The sequence below is a fragment of the Canis lupus genome, chromosome 6 (genome assembly GCF_003254725.2).
Source record: "Canis lupus dingo isolate Sandy chromosome 6, ASM325472v2, whole genome shotgun sequence".
NCBI classification, from domain to species: Eukaryota; Metazoa; Chordata; class Mammalia; order Carnivora; family Canidae; genus Canis; species Canis lupus.
In genome coordinates, this window is record NC_064248.1 from 56,243,589 (window position 1) to 56,262,038 (window position 18,450).

Here is an 18,450-nt window from a genome sequence, read left to right on the forward strand (position 1 = left end):
TTTTTTTAAACTATTGCAATGGAACCATATAGAATATACTTTTTAGTATCAGGCTACTTATGGGCACCTGGGTGGTGCAGTTGGCTAAAGAACTGGCTCTTGGTTCTGGTTGGGTCCTAATCTCAGGGTTTTGAGATTGACCCCACATTGGGTTCAGTGCAGAGTCTGAGTTTCTCTCTCCCTCTCCTTCTGCCCTTCCCCTCCATAAAATAAATAAGTCTTAAAAAAAAAAAAAAAGAAATAGTTTTTCAATCAAGAGCTGTAAAGCTAGAACTATACTCCTAAGGTATGTATATACTCCTAAGGTATGTTATAACATGTTATGCTTTAAAATGCATAATCTGTCGCCTGGGTATGAATGAAGCTGATTCTCAGAATAAAGTTTGAACTTGAAAGCTGACTGACATTTGATAGGAGAAGAGAAGGCTCTGACTCTGAACACGTGTTCACTCACTTGGATATAAACTGAGATGTTGAGATGTCTAAAACTGGATGATGTTCCTCAGTAATGAATCCCTCAGTAATGAATCCCAAGGGAACTAGATTTGAAACTAGATGGTGAAGGTATCATATATTAAAATTTTTATTAGCTTCATAGCTCTTTGCATTTTTATTTGCTCCCCCCCCCCCAGTTGGTTGTGTACATTAGGCCATTGTATTTTTAAAATATGACAGTGGCCAATGTTATGATGGCAGTGATAAATTAAAAAGAACATCTTAGGGGCAGCCCGGTTGGCTCAGCAGTTTAGCACTGCCTTCAGCCTGATCCTGGAGACCCGGGATCGAGTCCCATGTCAGGCTTCCTGAATGGAGCCTGCTTCTCCCTCTGCCTGTGTCTCTGCCTCTCTCTCTCTCTCTCTCTCTCTCTCTCTCTCTCTCTCTCTGTGTGTGTGTGTGTCTCGTGAATAAATAAATAAAATCTTTAAAAAAAAAAAGAACATCTTAAGTTCAAATTTATTTATCCTTACCAAATTTTCTTAACATAATCCTAATAGGGGATCCCTGGGTGGCTCAGCGGTTTGGTGCTTGCCTTTGGCCCAGGGCGCGATCCTGGAGTCCCGGGATCAAGTGCCACGTCGGGCTCCCGGCATGGAGCCTGCTTCTCCTTCTGCCTATGTCTCTGCTTCTCTCTCTGTCTCTCTCTCTATCATAAATAAATAATCTTATAAAAATCATAATCCTAATATAGTAAATCCCTAAATATGATCCATTTAGACCAGCGTCTCTCAGAATGGGATCTATAGATCATCCTATTCAGAATTACCTGGAGTACTTGTTTAAAATACAGATTCCTGAGTCCCACTTGCTGAATCCAGGTGTCTAAGAGGAGGGGCCCAAGAATCTACATATTTTAAAATAAGAATTTCAGGTTTTATACATAACACTATTAATTATTGTTCTAGAGAATTAGGAAATCAGAGGGTGCTATTAACATCACCAACATTCTCCCAAAAGTAAGGACTCCAGAATGACCTACTGAGTTGAATAGTCCCTGAGATCATCTCTGGTAGTTTGTGGCTCTTTTAGCTTATGTTTGAAAAATGGCAAATCTGCTTAATACCTAAAGTAAGTATTTTTAAATGTTACAGAACTAGAAGGCATTTCTCAATCATCCCAGCAGTAATCAAAGAAACAAAGTGACCATAATAGTGGGAATTATAATAGAGAAAAATATGTAACGGTCATGCTGGCCAGGGCCAGATATAATAGGCATGCTCAAATACTCCTGGTGGCAGAATAAAAGCTATTGAAGATAAATGTGATCATATTGATCAGGAGAAAAAAACATGAAAATAAAAATCCTTTTTCATTTGCTTCCAAATAGCTAGGTGATGACAACACAGGAACCCACTAAATTATTCCCTGTATTTAAAACATTTTTTTAAGATAATTAAAATACTTTACATATATGTTGGAAATTTTTTCTCAGAATTTTGAAGGCCTTGCTATACTCTCTTTACAGTTGAGAAGCCTAATATCTTTGTGATTCTTTTTTTTTTTAAGATGTATTTATTTATTTATGATAGAGAGAGAGAGAGAGAGAGAGGCAGAGACACACAGGAGGAGGGAGAAGCAGGCTCCATGCAGGGAGCCCGACACGGGACTCGATCCTATCCTGGGACTCCAGGATCACGCCCTGGGCCAAAGGCAGGCGCCAAACCACTAAGCCACCCAGGGATCCCCTATCTTTGTGATTCTTAATCTTTTATATAAAACATCTTCTTGTTTTTTGGCTAGATGCTTTATCTTTTCTTGTTCCCAGTATCCTGAAATTTCATTGTGAGGTACCATTGTGTAAGTCTACTTTTATCCATTGTGATGGATACTTGATAAGCTTTTTCAATCTCAAAGCTCATGTCTGTCAGGTTAGAGAAATTTATGTCTGAAACCTCTTTTTTAGAGTAACCTGGATTTTTTTTTAAACACAGATACAGTTTCTTCAGAGGAAATAAATGATTTTTAAAGAGTTTTCTTTTTCACCAATAGTCTGTTTCCTCCTAGTTGCCTTTTTCCCCCAAGTGTCTCTTAGGTGGTTTTGTAAAAAATAATTGACTCTCTGCTCAAACTTTAGGTTTAGAGAACTTTAAAAAGCTGGGAGAAAATTCTGAATGCCTGGATAGGGTTCTGTTGACTATGATCTAGCTGAGACCCTTCTTTGGGAAAATCCCAAAATTCACCAGAATAGAGTCCCTCTGCCTAAAATTCCAAAGAGTCCTGGTTCCTCTGTTTCCTTGGTGAGTCTCAAAAGTACTTGTATTCACATTCAGTGACTTTAAAGCCTATGTCTGGTTTCACCTAGAAAAATAATACTTTTAAAATCTTTTTTATGATATGAGTGTGTTACTGGCATTTCACAAAGTTTTGCTGTTTTGTTGTTGTTTTATAAAAATGCTCTTTAACCAAAAATTAAAAAGACAAGGGGCTACAGAAAAGTATATTAAAGTATATATATGCACTTTTCAAGAAAGACAGTCAGTAGCTTTTGTCAAATTCCTGATCCTGACAGGAATTGATTCAAAGGAGATACCAAACAAAGCAAACCAAACAAAACATTGCCTAAAGTAGTGGCCCTTACTCTGGGATGTGCATCAAAATTACCTTGGTCTTTTGAACATACACATTCCTAGATCCTACCCTATACCAAGAGAAAGTTTCAAGAAAAGGCATTTAAACAGACTGGTCCTTGTTTCAACCATCAGGTAGTGGATTTTTCTCAGAACAGCTTGGTTGTACTACTTGGTTGTATCCATTTCTGTATGTCAGATACACACAGGCAGTTGTTCATTGTTCAGAAGCATTTAAATTGTGAATAAGACTTCCATTTCAGGTAAATCAACTGCTTTCTGACTCAGCCTCATTTGGTTTGAACAATCTACCACAGTGATTCTCAAACTGAGATATCAAGATTTCCTGAGATGCTTGTAAAAAAAAATGTTTCACTCTCAGGGCACCTGGCTGGCTCAGTTAATGGAGCCTACAACTCTTGACCTAAGAGTTGTGAGTTTGAGCCCCACAGCGAGTGTAGAGATTATCTAAAAAAAATAATAAATTGGGACTCCTGGGTGACTCAGTGGTTGAGTATCTGCCTTCGCTCAGGGCAAGATCCCGTGGTACGGGATCGAGTCTCCAATGGGGCTCCTTGTGGGGAGCCTGCTTCTCCCTCTGCCCATGTCTCTGCCTCTCTGTCTGTGTCTCCTGCAGATACACAAATAAAATCTTTAAAAAAATAATAAACAAATTTTAAAAAGTTCCACACTCCAGATTTTGATTCCTTAGATCTGAGAATGGATTCTGCATTTTTAATAATTATCCTTGGTTATCCTGATGGAGATGAGCAGTGGACCATATTTTGAGCTATACTAATCTAAGTGTGCTACCAAGAATAACAATAATATCTGTGGAAGTTTTGAGGGGTATAAGGTTGAGAAAATTGTCTGGATTTTGTTGTTTAAATATAATTAGCTCCTAAAAGTCTAGTAATAGGATTAGCAGTACAGCTCTTAGATCCAGTCACCCAAAGCTTTGCACTTTAGAGGGCCCAGCTGTGGCCTTCTCTAGCCAAACCTCTCTTCACAGAATGAGGAGTCCCCCAGGATATCCTCACCTGAAGTTCAGCCCCTTCTAGACCACAATATGGGTTCTCAGTACCCTGAAATTCCTTGCCCAAATGTCCCCTTTCAGGGCCTGTACAGGCCTTCCTCTCAGAACCAATGAGCACACTCCTGGGTCTAAGAGCTAACTAAGGGATAGCTTCAGTTTTCAATTTGTCCTTCTCTCCAGAGCTCCTTTATGCTAATACTATTCTTTATTAGCAGTTCTCAAAAAAGCTTTAGTTGCATCCCCTTTGACAGTGAGGAAATGACCTCTCAACCTAAAGTGAGTTTTATATAATATTTGAGGTCATTATTACATCTGATAGGAGGCTGCAGATTTTTAATTGCAATAAAATTTGTTAGAGCTGCAGCTTTCCAAACAATTGGGAAGTTGTGGTTTCCCTGCCATTCTCCTTTGGTAACAGCCAGGGAAAAGGAAAACATGTGTTCCATATTATTTCTTCAAAAGGATCTGGGAAGAAAAGAAAGAAAGAGATTAACTGACTTAATTTAACACTTGGAGCTATAAATTGTGTGTTGCAATGTGGTGATAGGATGTTGCATCAGAACGTGGCAGTTGTAGTAATGCAGTGGGTATCACAGCTCTGCGGAGGTTTTTTGGTGCTCTGTGCACTTTTGGTAAAAATTCAACTACAAGTTTAAGTCCTTTCTTCTCTGCCAAGGGAGATGGTGTTACTTAAATTACATTGTACCTCACTGTAATTTTGTTCTTTTGGCCCAGGGCATAAGAATTTCTTTAAGGTTGAAGGTTTGCCTGAGGCTGACATGGCTGCACTGAGTCTCAGCGTCCTTCTTGTTTCCCGTTGTTCACACATCAGCCAGGAAGAGTTGATGTTTCTTCACTTCTTCCTGGAAGTCTGTCAGGAAAGCTGGCAGGTGGATAGCAAGGCAGTAATGTCTTTTCTTTCAGAACCGTTAGTTTTGAAAGTATACGTAATAGTTCCTGAATATTTCACACAGGCTTTATCTTAAGATTTGAGAGATAATGAGTGACCAGGAATTTGCCCCTGAGAAACAAAGTTGAAGGTTAACAGCAATAAGGGTAGGAGGCATGGGATCTGTTTCAGCTAAATTCTTGCAAGTCAAGGTAGATTTTGGTAATTAGTTTTTTTCTATTACTGTTTGGGTTGTTTTGTTTTTAGCTCTTCTCTATTTTAAGAGAAAATTCATGGTGTGTGGGGGAAATTGAACAAGTGACAATATCAAATTAAATTTCATATTTAAAACCTAAGCTCTTGATGATGGAGGTGATGTCTCAATTATATGCTAGTAGAAGTCATAGTATGCATGCCAGTAGGTTTGGGAATTTAAGATAACTTAGGCAAAAAAGTGGGAGATGATAGAAAGAAATCACCTTTATTCCTGAAGAAGCTGGTTTTGGAGAATGTGGTTTGGATTTGTGACAATGGATTTTTCATCGCTGATCTCTAGAATTAGTCAGGCTTGCCCACCCGTAACAGGTAACATATGGTGTCAACATGAACTTCTGGCCATGTGAAACTCCTGGGATAGCCAGACCTGGTTCTGAAAGGTGGAAAGAAAAATAGCTGAGCAGTGTATGCCATTCCTCTCCCCTATTCCCTCATGAGAGAAGTTGCTCCTTCTCCCTGGGGAGGAGTGGGGGAAAGAAGATAAGATTATATGCTACGGGGGATCCCTGGGTGGCTCAGTGGTTTGGCACCTACCTTTCGCCCAGGGCACGATCCTGGAGTCCCGGGATCGAGTCCCACATCGGGCTCCCGGCATGGAGCCTGCTTCTCCCTCTTCCTGTGTCTCTGTGCCGCCCCCCACCTCTGTCTATCATAAATAAATAAATAAATCTTTAAAAAAAAATTATATGCTGCTGACACTCTTCCCATGCAGAGAGAAATCTCATTGGTTGCAAGATGCATCCCTGCCTTGAGTGGTTTGGTGGTCTTTGGGATATTATAATAGAACGGGGACTCACAGCAACATTTCGTCTTTTGTAAATGATTTTCATCATTCACAGAATTAGGGAGATGTGCTCTTAAGACAGTGTGAGTGATCAGAGTATGGTCTTAAAATCCTCATCTTTTAGAGATGCATGCTGAAATATTTACAAGTAAACTGATAGAACGTCTGGGATTTACCTCAGAGTAATCCAGGGACAGGAGAGGTACAAATGTAACAAGAATGTTGTTTTGTTATTGAAATTAGGTGATGGGTACATGGAGTTCATTATATTATCGATAATATAATGAAGGTTCTGTTTGAATCTAAATTATGCTATTAGATATGTGTCCTCAGCAAGTTACTCTATCTCAGTTTCTGTCTCCTAATCTCTAAAATGAGAATGATAGAATCTACCACATAGGACTGTCGTGATAATTCAATTAAAATAACAAGTTATGTGCCCATTACATAACACATAGGAGACACACAAAAATTAGTAGCTACTATTTTATCTACAAATGGAAAAAATGTATCTTCCTTCTTAAACATGAAACATTTGCTTTCTTAGTGTGTGTTTCCCCCAGTTGAGTATATTAACTTGGATTTTGTTTTGACAGCTCAGGTGCCTAAAAGGCCAGAGGGTCTTCTCAGGTCAGCCTTCTTTTGATGGAATCCACATTGTCAACCATTTAATAGGAGATGATGAATCATTCCATTCCTCTGATGAAGATTTTATGGATAATTCCTTACGGGAAGGTGGCATTGGTTTTCCTTTGCACAGAAAATCTGGCCCAATGTCTTTGGACCCCGCTGTGGCAGATGGTATTGAAAGCGAAACAGAAGACAGTGTGTTGGAGACCAGAGACAGCAACCAAGTGACCCGAAAGGAGCAGCCCCCAAGAAGAGAATCGTACTCAACCACTGTCTGACCATCACTGTGACCTAGACTGTGGGGTTTTTTAAGGGATCAGTTATTATCATATGATTAAGGGTTTGGGGAACATATCTGTTTCATATGTACATACTTATATACCTATATATATATATATATACACATATATATATATTTTACAGTCTTATCTGCCTTTTTATCTTTGCCAAATCTTCACCACTGACTTACCATTGCCATAAAGTAGACTGGAATATGGTTAATGGGAAAAATAAGGTTCTAACAGTATTACTGAATATTAATGTTTCTTGTTTAGAAAATGCAATTTATCTATATGTGAGAAGTATTTTGAAGTTCAGAACTATGGAAAATTGAATTTTCTTCAGATAAAACTGCTCTAGTGCAATATGTCATGGTCATTCAACAAATTACATATTTATATTTATCAATTTGTTTTCAGGGCAGCTGTCTACAAACATTTGACCAATATAAACATTGAATTAATCTTGTGTTTTTGTGTTGGGGGAGTTTTTTGGGTTGGTTTTTTTGTTTGTTTGTTGTTTTGTTGTTTTCAGTTAAAATTACTGCTTTGGTAATGAGCCACTGAAAGCTCCCAAACACAAAGCCTTTTCTTTTTTCCATATAATTTTGCAAACACAAATTAATGGTCATTTGTCTTGAGAGTTTTAAGTTTTGTTTTAATTTCTAATTTTTATGTACATATGCTTCCGTGTGTTGCCTACTGGTCAGAATAGAAGGTTAACTAAAAATAAATTGGGTTTTTGTACATATTTATAAGTCTACATCACCCACATTGAACATCATTTTATATGAAGAATGTACATGTTGCAAAATGACTGCCTTCAGCATTCCAACAGGACTTCTGTAAATAATAGGTTAAAAGAAAATTGAAAATAAAACCAAACACTAATATTTTAATAGCTTTAGTATTTTGCTTAGCATTCAACACTAGCAGATTCATAAGTGAACTAATGCTTGTTCAGAAACACTATTGGTGACATTTTACTTCATGTGTATATAACTAATAAATTTTTCATGATTAAAGAGGTGATAGCACGTATTACTTAGTGCTAATATCTACTTAATATAATTTAAACAATGGACTGAGGTCCAAGATACACAAAAATTATATCTGCAAATAATCTATGAACATTATCTTCAGATTCTCTAGTTACTAATCCATAGATAAAGCCATAAGAATTTTTTTCTACCAATTCTTCCTTTTTATCTAGACTTTTTTTCATGGAAATTTGAGTGACTGTCAATGGTAAATTGGTAGAAACACCAAATTACACTTAGATTACTTAAAGATAACAATAATGTGTTGACTGGATGCTTTCCACTTCCATTTTCATCAGCAGCCTATGGAAAAAAAAATAGCCTTCAAGGATAAGAGGAAAGTAGAATTCAGTATATATGGAGATACAACTTTGCACAGTATGTTGCATGCAGAAAAAAAAAAAATTTGTATGACAGGATGGAGTAGAAGAGAAAGAATCATTTTTGTGTCTAAAGCCAGGAGTTAAGCTTTATGGTATATTTATGGATTAGGCTTTTCCAGCAAGCACTTTGTAGCTATTTGCTTGGGAAACCAGATTGAAAATAACACCTGTTGTGTCCATATCACCAGGTTAAATTCTAGTGGTTAAGTAATTTACCTGTGGTTACAAGTTAGTAAGTAGCAGAGCCAAAAGTTTCATCAAGATCTCTCTGACACCAAGCTGAAAAGGTTCAGCTAATGAATTTCTCAATTCTCTGCTTTTCTGGCAATTAATGTGATTTCATTGGTTTCCTGAATATATATAGATCTATATGTATAGATGTATCAACACTCATAAACTCTGCAGAGGTCTACTAGAATTATCTACTAGAATTGCCTGACTGGTGCTATTTGGGATTCTCTTTTGGAGTTCATTACTGTCAGCCTAGGGGCTGTTGATGCCCAGGTAAAATGAGGTGAGTCATGGCCACATGATTGCTTTGACCCCCACAATAAGAAATCTAAATGATCTAGACCAAGGGTCAGCAAATACAGGACATGAGGCTATTCCAACCAGCTTCCTGTTTTTACATGACTCACAAGCTTAGAGCTTTTTAATTTTTAAATACTTGGGAGAAAAAAAATCAAAAGAACAATATTTTATGTCACATGAAAATCATATGAAATTCAGTATTGACAAAATTTTATTGGAGCTTACCCATGCTTGTCCATTGACATCTGTGGCTGCTTCTCTGCTACCATGGCAAAGTTGAGTAGTTACAACAGGTACTGTATGGTACAAACAGTCCAAAATGTAGGTTTACATCTTAAGTTTGTCTCAGTAGAAGCTCAAACTACCTGTTTCTGCTGTAGAACTAATGGTTTGGAAGCCTAAAATTTCCTAGTGGATCTTAAACTCATAACTATTCAAAATGGAAAATGTTCCAGCTGTTTTATATCATGAAGTCTTTGATGCCAAAGACAAATTTGGAAGGACATCTGTACCTTTGGAAATGGAGAAAGGGAAGAATTCCAGAATCCCAGCACTGTTCTTGCAAGCAGGCATATTGACCTTTAGTGTATGCTTCAATGAGCCAGTGTTATAATTTGACTTTAAAATAACATCTTTCTAGAATCATGTTTGAATTCTAAATTTGAAAGATATTCTTAGAGAATTTCCTACGTACTGTTTTCCGGTTAGGAATTAGGTGTTAACAAGAATCGTAGTAAGTAAATCCATTGATCTTGTAATTTGGACAATGAAAAACTAGAAACAACAATCATCTCATTTAAGAGCTTTGATTCAAATACTCCTTAGAAGCGTTTAGAATCTTCCTGGTTTTTAGGATGCAACAGGATACTATGCCCTGATTTGATATTAAGACTTTTGAGGTATCAGAAAATGTTCTCTTGATAGATTTTATTTAATCCCTGGTACTCTGTGTCATTTAAATGTTACTCAGTTAAACACTTAGAGCTGAAGAATATTCAGGGAGGAAAAGTGAATAAAATAAATAGCACACAAAGTATTCTCACAGGGTACTTACCTTCCTGGTGTTGTTGCCATCTAGGTTGAAACACTAAAAGTAGGATCTGAATGAAATGGAAATTGCATGGGGTGATGAAACAGAACTTTTAGATCAAGCAAATATTTCAGCAGCCTTTTAAAAATCAGTGGTAAATATTTTCTTCCTGTAAAAAGCAGTCAAAGATCTAACATTACACAATTTTTACCCTTTCTATTGATAGATATTAAGTATTCAATGTTCGATGACTATTGGGACATCAAGTCTCACCTGGCACGCTAGTTTGGAAGAAAAAAAAAACTTTCTCTTAGCTCTGAGCATGATACAGCTTGTTACTCTCCAGATAGTGCCTTTGAAAACAAGGTCTAGACCTTTTTAAGTATTTTATTTTTAACATCATAAGAAATGAATTGGTTCCATCTTCTGCTTTACCTTTTACATAACACACTATCATTTTCAGATTTAAAGTAAAATAAGTATATGAATTGTGTTTCAGTAAAGCCCTTTCACGGCCAACTTAATCATTGTGTAGTACCATGTGTAAGGTACATTTTATTAAATCAGTGATTTACTTTATTAAAACGGTGTGCTTTAGCCTGAAAGTTATTGCTGCTCTATCATTAACAAAACAGTTTTTAAAACTAATGAATTTTAATTTAATTAATTGTCCTGGAATTAAAGTTCCTGGTTAAAAGTAGAGTGGATGCTCTTTATAATCCAACTTTTTACATCCTATCCATTGATCGACCTATCCTTTCTTTTCACTCCAAAGAAAAGATGATAGAATAATACATTAGATATACTATACAGATGCAAAATTATAATGTTTTTCATTTTACTGTTGGAGTTTCTTATTGTAACATTGTATGATAACCTGAAATGTTTACTTGTGCCTTTACTTTAAACAATTATTAAAGTTTTTCATTTTATAAGAATTTCTGTTTCCTTAAACTATTCAACTTAAAAGGGGAGAGGCAGGACACCTGGGTGGCTCAGCAGTTAAGCGTCTGCCTTCGGCCCAGGGCGTAATCCCTGAGTCCCGGGATCGAGTCCCAGAGTAGGCTTCCTGAATGGAGCCTGCTTCTCCCTTTTCCTGTGTCTCTGCCTCTCTCTGTTTCTCTCATGAAAAAATAAATAAAATATTTTTAAAAAAATTATGCTTGGCCTAACATCACATATTCATTAGTGAGGTTTATGCTCCATGAGTACAAGGACCATATCCACGTGGTCCACCCATGTATAATTAGTGCCAAACAGAGAGCCGGGTACATAACATTTTTCAATTTAATGAAAGGCAAGATATAATCAGGAACATGTTAACTCTTTGAAAATATTAATAAAATATTTTCATCTAACATTGTATTTTAGGCGATTGAATTGATTAGCACCTAAGTCAATAAGTATATTCAAATATATAACTTGAATATGCTATTGTGAAAAGTTAGGCTTTCTGCATCTTTTTCACAATGTTAACATCGTTTATTTCAGAAGCAGTTCACTATATATTCTGCTTTGTTCCTGAAGGATTTAAGATACTTCTTTATAAAGGTACACGAAATATGACAAGATAGTTGTAATCCAGGGTCTGTGCACCTTGGCACTACTGATGTTTGAGGCCAAATTGTGGCAGGAGGCTGTCGTGTACATGGTAGGGATATGCAGCAACATCCATGGCTTCTACCCACTAGATGCCAGTACCAGCCATCCTTCAGTTGTTACAACCCAAAGGACCTCCACTTGTTGCCAGTGTCCCCAGTCAGGAGGATTGGGAATGGAAATCACCCCTGGTTGAGAATCTGTAGTATAATTTAGAAGTGGGTCAAAAAACTCTAAGCCACTAGGACCCAAACTAAAAATATATATACTTATTGAAGAAAGTTTGCAAATTTGACTTTTTAGTAGTAAGAAAAGTAAAACCTGAGCCACAGTGAGGTGCCAATTCACACTTACTAGGATGGCAATTAAAAACATTGGGCAGCCCGGGTGGCTCAGCGGTTTAGCGCCGCCTTCAGCCCAGGGCGTGATTCTGGAGACCCGGGATCGAGTCCCACGTCGGGCTTCCTGCATGGAGCCTGCTTCTCCCTCTGCCTGTGTCTCTGCCTCTCTCTCTGTGTGTGTTCTCGTGAATAAATAAAATATTTTTTAAAAAAGAAAACGTATTGATGGGGATCCTTGGGTGGCTCAGCAGTTTAGCGCCTGCCTGAGGCCCAGGGCTTTATTCTGGAGTCCCAGGATCCGGTCCCGCGTTGGGCTCCCTGCATGGAGCCTGCTTCTCTCTCTCTGCCTATGTCTCTGCCTCTTTCTGTGTGTGTCTCTCATGAATAAATAAATAAATGAATAAAATCTTAAAAAAAAAAAAGGTATTGGCAGGGATATGGAAAAATTGGACCTCTGCATTGTTGGGAATGTAAAATGGTGCAGCCATTGTGAAAAATTTTGGCAGTTCCTCAAAGTTAAACATAGAATTACCATATGATCCAGCACTTCCACTTCTAGATATGTACTCAAAAGAGATTCAAAGAGATAATTGTACACCAGTGTTCATAATAGTATTATCCACAATAGCCAAAAGATAGAAACAACATGCCCATTATTTTTTTTAAAGATTTTATTTATTTATTCGTAGAGATGCAGAGAGAGAGAGAGAGAGAGAGAGAGAGGCAGAGACACAGGCAGAGGGAGAAGCAGGCTCCACGCAGAGAACCTGACGCGGGACTCAATCCAGGGTCTCCAGATCACGCCCCAGGCTGCAGGCGGCGCTAAACCGCTGCACCACCGGGGCTGCCCAACAACATGCCCATTATTAACGGATGAGAAAATAAAATGAGGCATACATAAAAGAGACTATTACTCAACCAAAAAAAGAATGAAATTCTAATACATACTACAATGTGAATAAACCTTGAAAACATGCTAAATAAAATAAGTTCTACACATAATATAGCTCCACTGATGTGAAGTAACTAGAATAGCAAATTCAAAAGAGACAAATAGAGTAGCTGTTACAAGGGAATAGAGGTGGGGGGGAAGGGGAGTTATTTAATGGATACAGAGCTTATGTTTGGGATGATGAAAAAGTTCTGAAAATGGTTAGTAGTGATGGTTGCACAGCATCAAATGTATTTAATGCTGCTGAAAGTTGTTAAAATGGTAAAAAAAAAAAAGCATGTTAACTTAAAGTCAGCTTATAATTAAATATGTTCAAATATAAATTATAGGAGAAAAAAACTAAAATCTGAGTAGTTATAAGATTTACAGTACCCATTAAAAAGAATTTTTTAGATGTAGATTTCTAACACTAGACCGGAACTCAAGCATTGTGTTGACGAAACCTGGACAGATCACAGAACTCAATGGCCTCCTTCTTGCTCCTTGAACACCACACTCCCATCCAGACCCTTGCCCTTCCTGGAATGGGTTTGGCCACATGCCCACAAGGCTAGCTCCCCCCCTCCTCCTGGTTTCTGCTCAGGTGTCACCCACAGAGGAGGCCTTTTGTGACAATTCCTTTTTAAGTCTCTTTCCAGGCTTATTTTTCTCCATAGCATTGACGACTGTCTCACATTCTACACATTTTATGCCTTCATTTGTTTTCGTCTACCCACTCTAGACCGAAAGCTTTATGACGTTTATCTCTATCCCTGGTTACTCAAAATACTGCTTTAGCTCACAATAAATATTTGTTGAATGAATGGTTGAATAAATCATGATACTTCAGTTTGTTTACTATTAAAATGGGATAGGGCAGCCCGGGTGGCTCAGCGGTTTAGTGCCGCCTTCAGCCCAGGGCATGATCCTGGGGTCTCGGGATCGAGTCCCACATCGGGCTCCCTGCGTGGAGTCTGCTTCTCCCTCTGCCTATGTCTCTGCGTCTCTCTCTCTCTGTGTCTCTCATGAATGAATGAATGAATGAATGAATGAATGAATAAATTGGGATAAACCTCTTTGGAAATATGTCAGTGGAAAACCCAGAATCCCAATACAGCCAACCTAGCTCCCAGGACCTCTACATACTGAATATTGCTTTGGCACAAGACATCCAGCAGGCACCAGTGAGGAGGCCACAGGGGAACCAGACCAACTCCTGTCCTCACACGTGGAATGAGATGCAATTGTACTGACACAATGTCGTGGGAACTCAAAGGTTATGTCCAGAATAGAGGAATGGTCTCTTTGATTCCTTCCCCGGCTCCCTGCCCATTCAGAAGCCCCATCTTGCACTTTGGCAGGGCCAATGATCCCTGTCACGACTGCCTGGTGTGCCCCACTATCTCCTAGTCTAATGGCCTGCTCATACAGAGGTGCTAATATCTCCTGATTTGAGTGCATGGCCACATCCTTCCTGCCTGTCTAGAAATGAAGCCTCTTCAACCAGTCACAATGTGGGATTTCAGGCCCAGAGAACCATTCTAAATCCTCCTGAATCGATTCTCACAAGGTAGCTGCTGCTGTGTCCATGTAAGATCCCCACCTCCTTGTCACCCAGCCTGGCCACTTTTTCAGAACTGCGAGGGATCTTCTCTGATCAGAGTGAGGTGGAAAAAAACTAGTTGGCTTTAAAGATGCTGTTTCTCTGATTTTTTTTTTTAAAGGAAATGCATACTGTACACATGAGAGACTCCAAGGCTGAAAGATGCTGTGGCAGTTGAGATGCACCTGGGAGCCCCCAACTGTTCCCTGGCTCGGCCTCAGGGGGTGGGACAGGCAGCCGCAGCACACAGCCCTCCACAGCAGACCGGAGCAGGGCAACCAGTGAAGTCACTGGGCCTCGAACCCGATGTCTCCCACCTGGCCAAGGGCTCTTCTTCCTTTTCAGGCAGAGGCTTTTCCAGTCTCTGGTGTCCCCTCTGTCCCTCCCACCCCAGGACTAGGTGCCTTGGTGTTTGCTGTACATCTCCCTTCAAGACACAATTGTGGGGGGCCTAACCTCCACCAGGCCGACTCTTCCTGTGAGTAAAAGAGATAGCATCTATTCCCCACTGTCCCACATTGTCACTTATGTTTTTACGTCTCGAGATCCAGCTTCTGCCCCCCTGTGCCCTTCACCAGAGCTCAGGATTGGACCAACCACACTCCATTTACAAGTTGTTTAAAACCTTTGGTGCATGAATAAATGTACATCCCTACAGCCTCCTTACTACCAGATGAGCTTCTGGTCCCGCTTGGGCTGCTCAGCCTGAAGCAGCCCCTGAGCCACGTCCCTCTCCCAGCCCTTCCTCAGCCTGGCCGAGCTCCTGCCGGTGCTACACAAGCAAACTGCCAGCGGAGGAGATGGAAAACCAAACAGTGGGGAGTCGTGATGTTAAGCACAAATTTATAAATACAAGGGAAAATGTCATGCCCAGATACAGTCTAGCTCTTCCCTTTCCTGGCAAACTACCTTCCAGTGGTGCTCTTTGCAGGGATGTTCCCGACGGGCAGCAGCCCCGGCCAATGCTGGGATTTGAGTAATCACAGGCCAAGTGGGGCGTGTGGGAAGGTGTGCTGTTTGCTCTGGCTCATGGCCCTTAACAATCTGTAGCTATTTTAAATGTATCCCACAGCCTTTCATTTGCTTCACTAATTTCTCTAAAATAGAATTGTCTATTTGTGGGTCAAAATTGGAGAAGCTTCTTGTTCATCACCAAACTGCTCTTTGGTGAGACTGGAGACCACACGTGTGCCAAAACCCAAAACGGCTAGGCACATAGTGAGTGAGTGAGTGCTCAATCAATGTTAGCTAAAAGAGATTGTGTATTGCATCTCTGGATCCCCAGAACCGATCAATACGGGCCTCTCAGAAAATAGTTTTGATTTGAATGTACCTCCTCCTGCCTTGACTTCTCATTGTACTTCAGTTCTGTTTTACCACTGTCTACATGGTATTTCCACCTAAATGTGTTGTTTGACATGTTGGCCTGACAGTTTTCCTATTTCCTATTTCTGCCAGTGGTGGTAATAATACCACTTGTTCCTGTGGTTCTTTTTGTTCGTGTATCCTAAAATTTCAGTGGCTTACAGTATCTTTTCTCACTCACACTACATATCCATCAAAAGTTGCCCACTGCTCTGCTCTCCATTGTTTTCACCCTAGGACCAAGGCTGGGAAAGCCACTTCTACTTTGAATAATGCTGATTGTTATGGCAGAGGGGAAAGCGATATGGTGATGACATGCTAGCCCCCAACACTTTTGCCAGGAAGTGATATACATCACTTCCAGCTATATTTCACTGGCTAACATAAGTCCCATGATTCACACACCCCCAGACAGAAGTGATGAATATTTGGAAAAATGGTACCTACTTTGTTAACTATGCTAAATACATTTCTTAAAAAACAACTTTAGTATAAATCATACACCAAATAATTTGGCCCTTGAAAGTATACAATTACATAATTTTTAGTACTTGCAGAATTACTCAATCAGCATCACTAAAGACAATGGCTCCCACTGGTTTCAGGATATTCACATCAATTTTGGAATATTTTCATTACTCCAAAAAAGAAATGAGAATACCCATCAGTGGTCACTCTTTATTCTCTCCTTCCCCTAGTCTCTACTACTACTAGGCAATTACTAGTCTAATTTGTTTCTATAGATTTGTCTATTTGAGATATTTTACATAAATGGAAGGATATAATAGATGACCTTTTCTGTGGAATTCACTTAGCATAATGTTTTTAGGACTCATTCATGTTGTAGCATATATCAGTATCTCATTCCCGCCGCCCATCATATTCCTGTGTATGGGTACACCACATTTTGTTTATCCATTCATCATTGATACACATTTGGGTCGTTACTAATTGTTTGCTATTGTGAATGATGCTATGCACATTTGTGTATACATCTCTGTTGGACATAGATATTTTCAATTCTCTTGGGTACATACTTAAAAGTGGAATTTCTGGGTCATATGGGAACTCTGTTTTTTGGTAACATTTTGAGGAACTACCAAATTGTTTCAAGTGTCTGCAGTATTTTTACAATTCCATCAACAATGTATGAGGATTCCAATTTCTCTATACCTTTATCAACACTTATAATTGTCTATTCTTTTTATTATAAGCATCCTAGTAGGTATGAAGTGGTAGCTCTTTGTGGTTTTGATTTGCATTTCCCTGATGACTTATGATATTGTCTTTTCATGTGTTTAAAGACCCTTTGTATATCTTTCTTGGAAATGTCTTTTTAAAGCTTTTATGCAGGGGATCCCTGGGTGGCGCAGCGGTTTAGTGCCTGCCTTTGGCCCAGGGCGCGATCCTGGAGACCCGGGATCGAATCCTACGTCGGGCTCCCGGTGCATGGAGCCTGCTTCTCCCTCTGCCTATGTCTCTGCCTCTCTCTCTCTCACTGTGTGCCTATCATAAATAAATAAAATAAAATAAGAATTAAAAAAATAAAGCTTTTATGCATTTTTTAATTGGATTGGGGTTTTTTGTTGTTGTTATTGAGTTGTAAGATTCTTTATTCTGCCTAGAGGTCCCTTATCATGTTTGATTTGCAAATATTGTCTCCATATACTATAAGCTGTCTTTTTACGTTCCAAATGGTATCCTTTGAAGCACAAAAGTGTTTAATATTGATGAAATCCATTTTGTCTATCTTTCCTTTGGTTGCTTGTACTTTGGATGTCATATCTAAGAAACAGTTGCCTAATTTGAGGTCCCTCTATTTTCTTCTAGGAGTTTGAGAGGTTAGCCCTTAGATTTAGTTTGATGATCCATTTTGTATATGGTGTAAGGTAGGGATGAAGTAGTTTCTTTATATAAACCTTTATATTGGAATAATTTCAGATTTGCAAAAGTTGCAAAGATAGTACAGAGTTCCCCTATAGCCTTTATCCAGCTTCACCTAATGCCTAAAGTAAATATTATATATCTGTCAAAATAAGAAATTATTAATGGCATAAAAGTTATTTTATTTTATTTTATTTTATTTTATTTTATTTTATTTTATTTTATTTTATTTTATTTATTTTATTTTTGAATGGTATGATAGTTCTAACTAAACTATAGGCTCTTAGGGATCCCTGGGTGGCTCAGCAGTTGATCACCTGCCTTTGGCCCAGGGCATGATCCTGGAGACTTGGGATGGAGTCCCACATCAGGCTCCCTGCATGGAGCCTGCTTCTCTCTGCCTATGTCTCTGCCCCTCTTTCTCTGTGTCTCTCATGAATAAATAAATAAAATCTCTATTTAAAAAAAAGCTAGGGATCCCTGGGTGGCGCAGCGGTTTGGCGCCTGCCTTTGGCCCAGGGCACGATCCTGGAGACCCGGGATCGAATCCCATATCAGGCTCCCGGTGCATGGAGCCTGCTTCTCCCTCTGCCTGTGTCTCTGCCTCTCTCTCTCTCTCTCTCTGTGACTATTGTAAATAAAAAAAAAAAAAAAAAAAAAAAAAAAAAAAAAAAAAAGCTAAATAAAATCTTAAAAAAAATATAGGCTTTTAGATCCTGCCAGTTTTTCTACAAATGTTCTTTTTTTTCTATTCCAGAATCCAATTCAGGATGCCACCTTGCATT

General features: G+C 38.9%; 1 protein-coding gene across 10 annotated transcripts in view; it reads left to right on the forward strand.

Moving 5' to 3' along the window:
• The window catches only part of EVI5 (ecotropic viral integration site 5), a 194,883-nt gene extending 184,003 nt beyond the window's left edge, over positions 1-10,880 (forward strand). For 9 of the 10 annotated variants that reach the window (XM_035718027.2, XM_035718024.2, XM_035718022.2 and 6 more), the window contains one exon: positions 6,647-10,880. In XM_035718027.2, coding sequence (XP_035573920.1) covers positions 6,647-6,958 — 312 coding nt within the window. In that variant the 3' untranslated portion in view covers positions 6,959-10,880. The remainder of the gene's footprint in view (positions 1-6,646) is intronic. The other variant, XM_035718032.1, reaches the window with a different exon arrangement.
• The last annotated feature ends 7,570 nt before the right edge of the window (positions 10,881-18,450 follow it).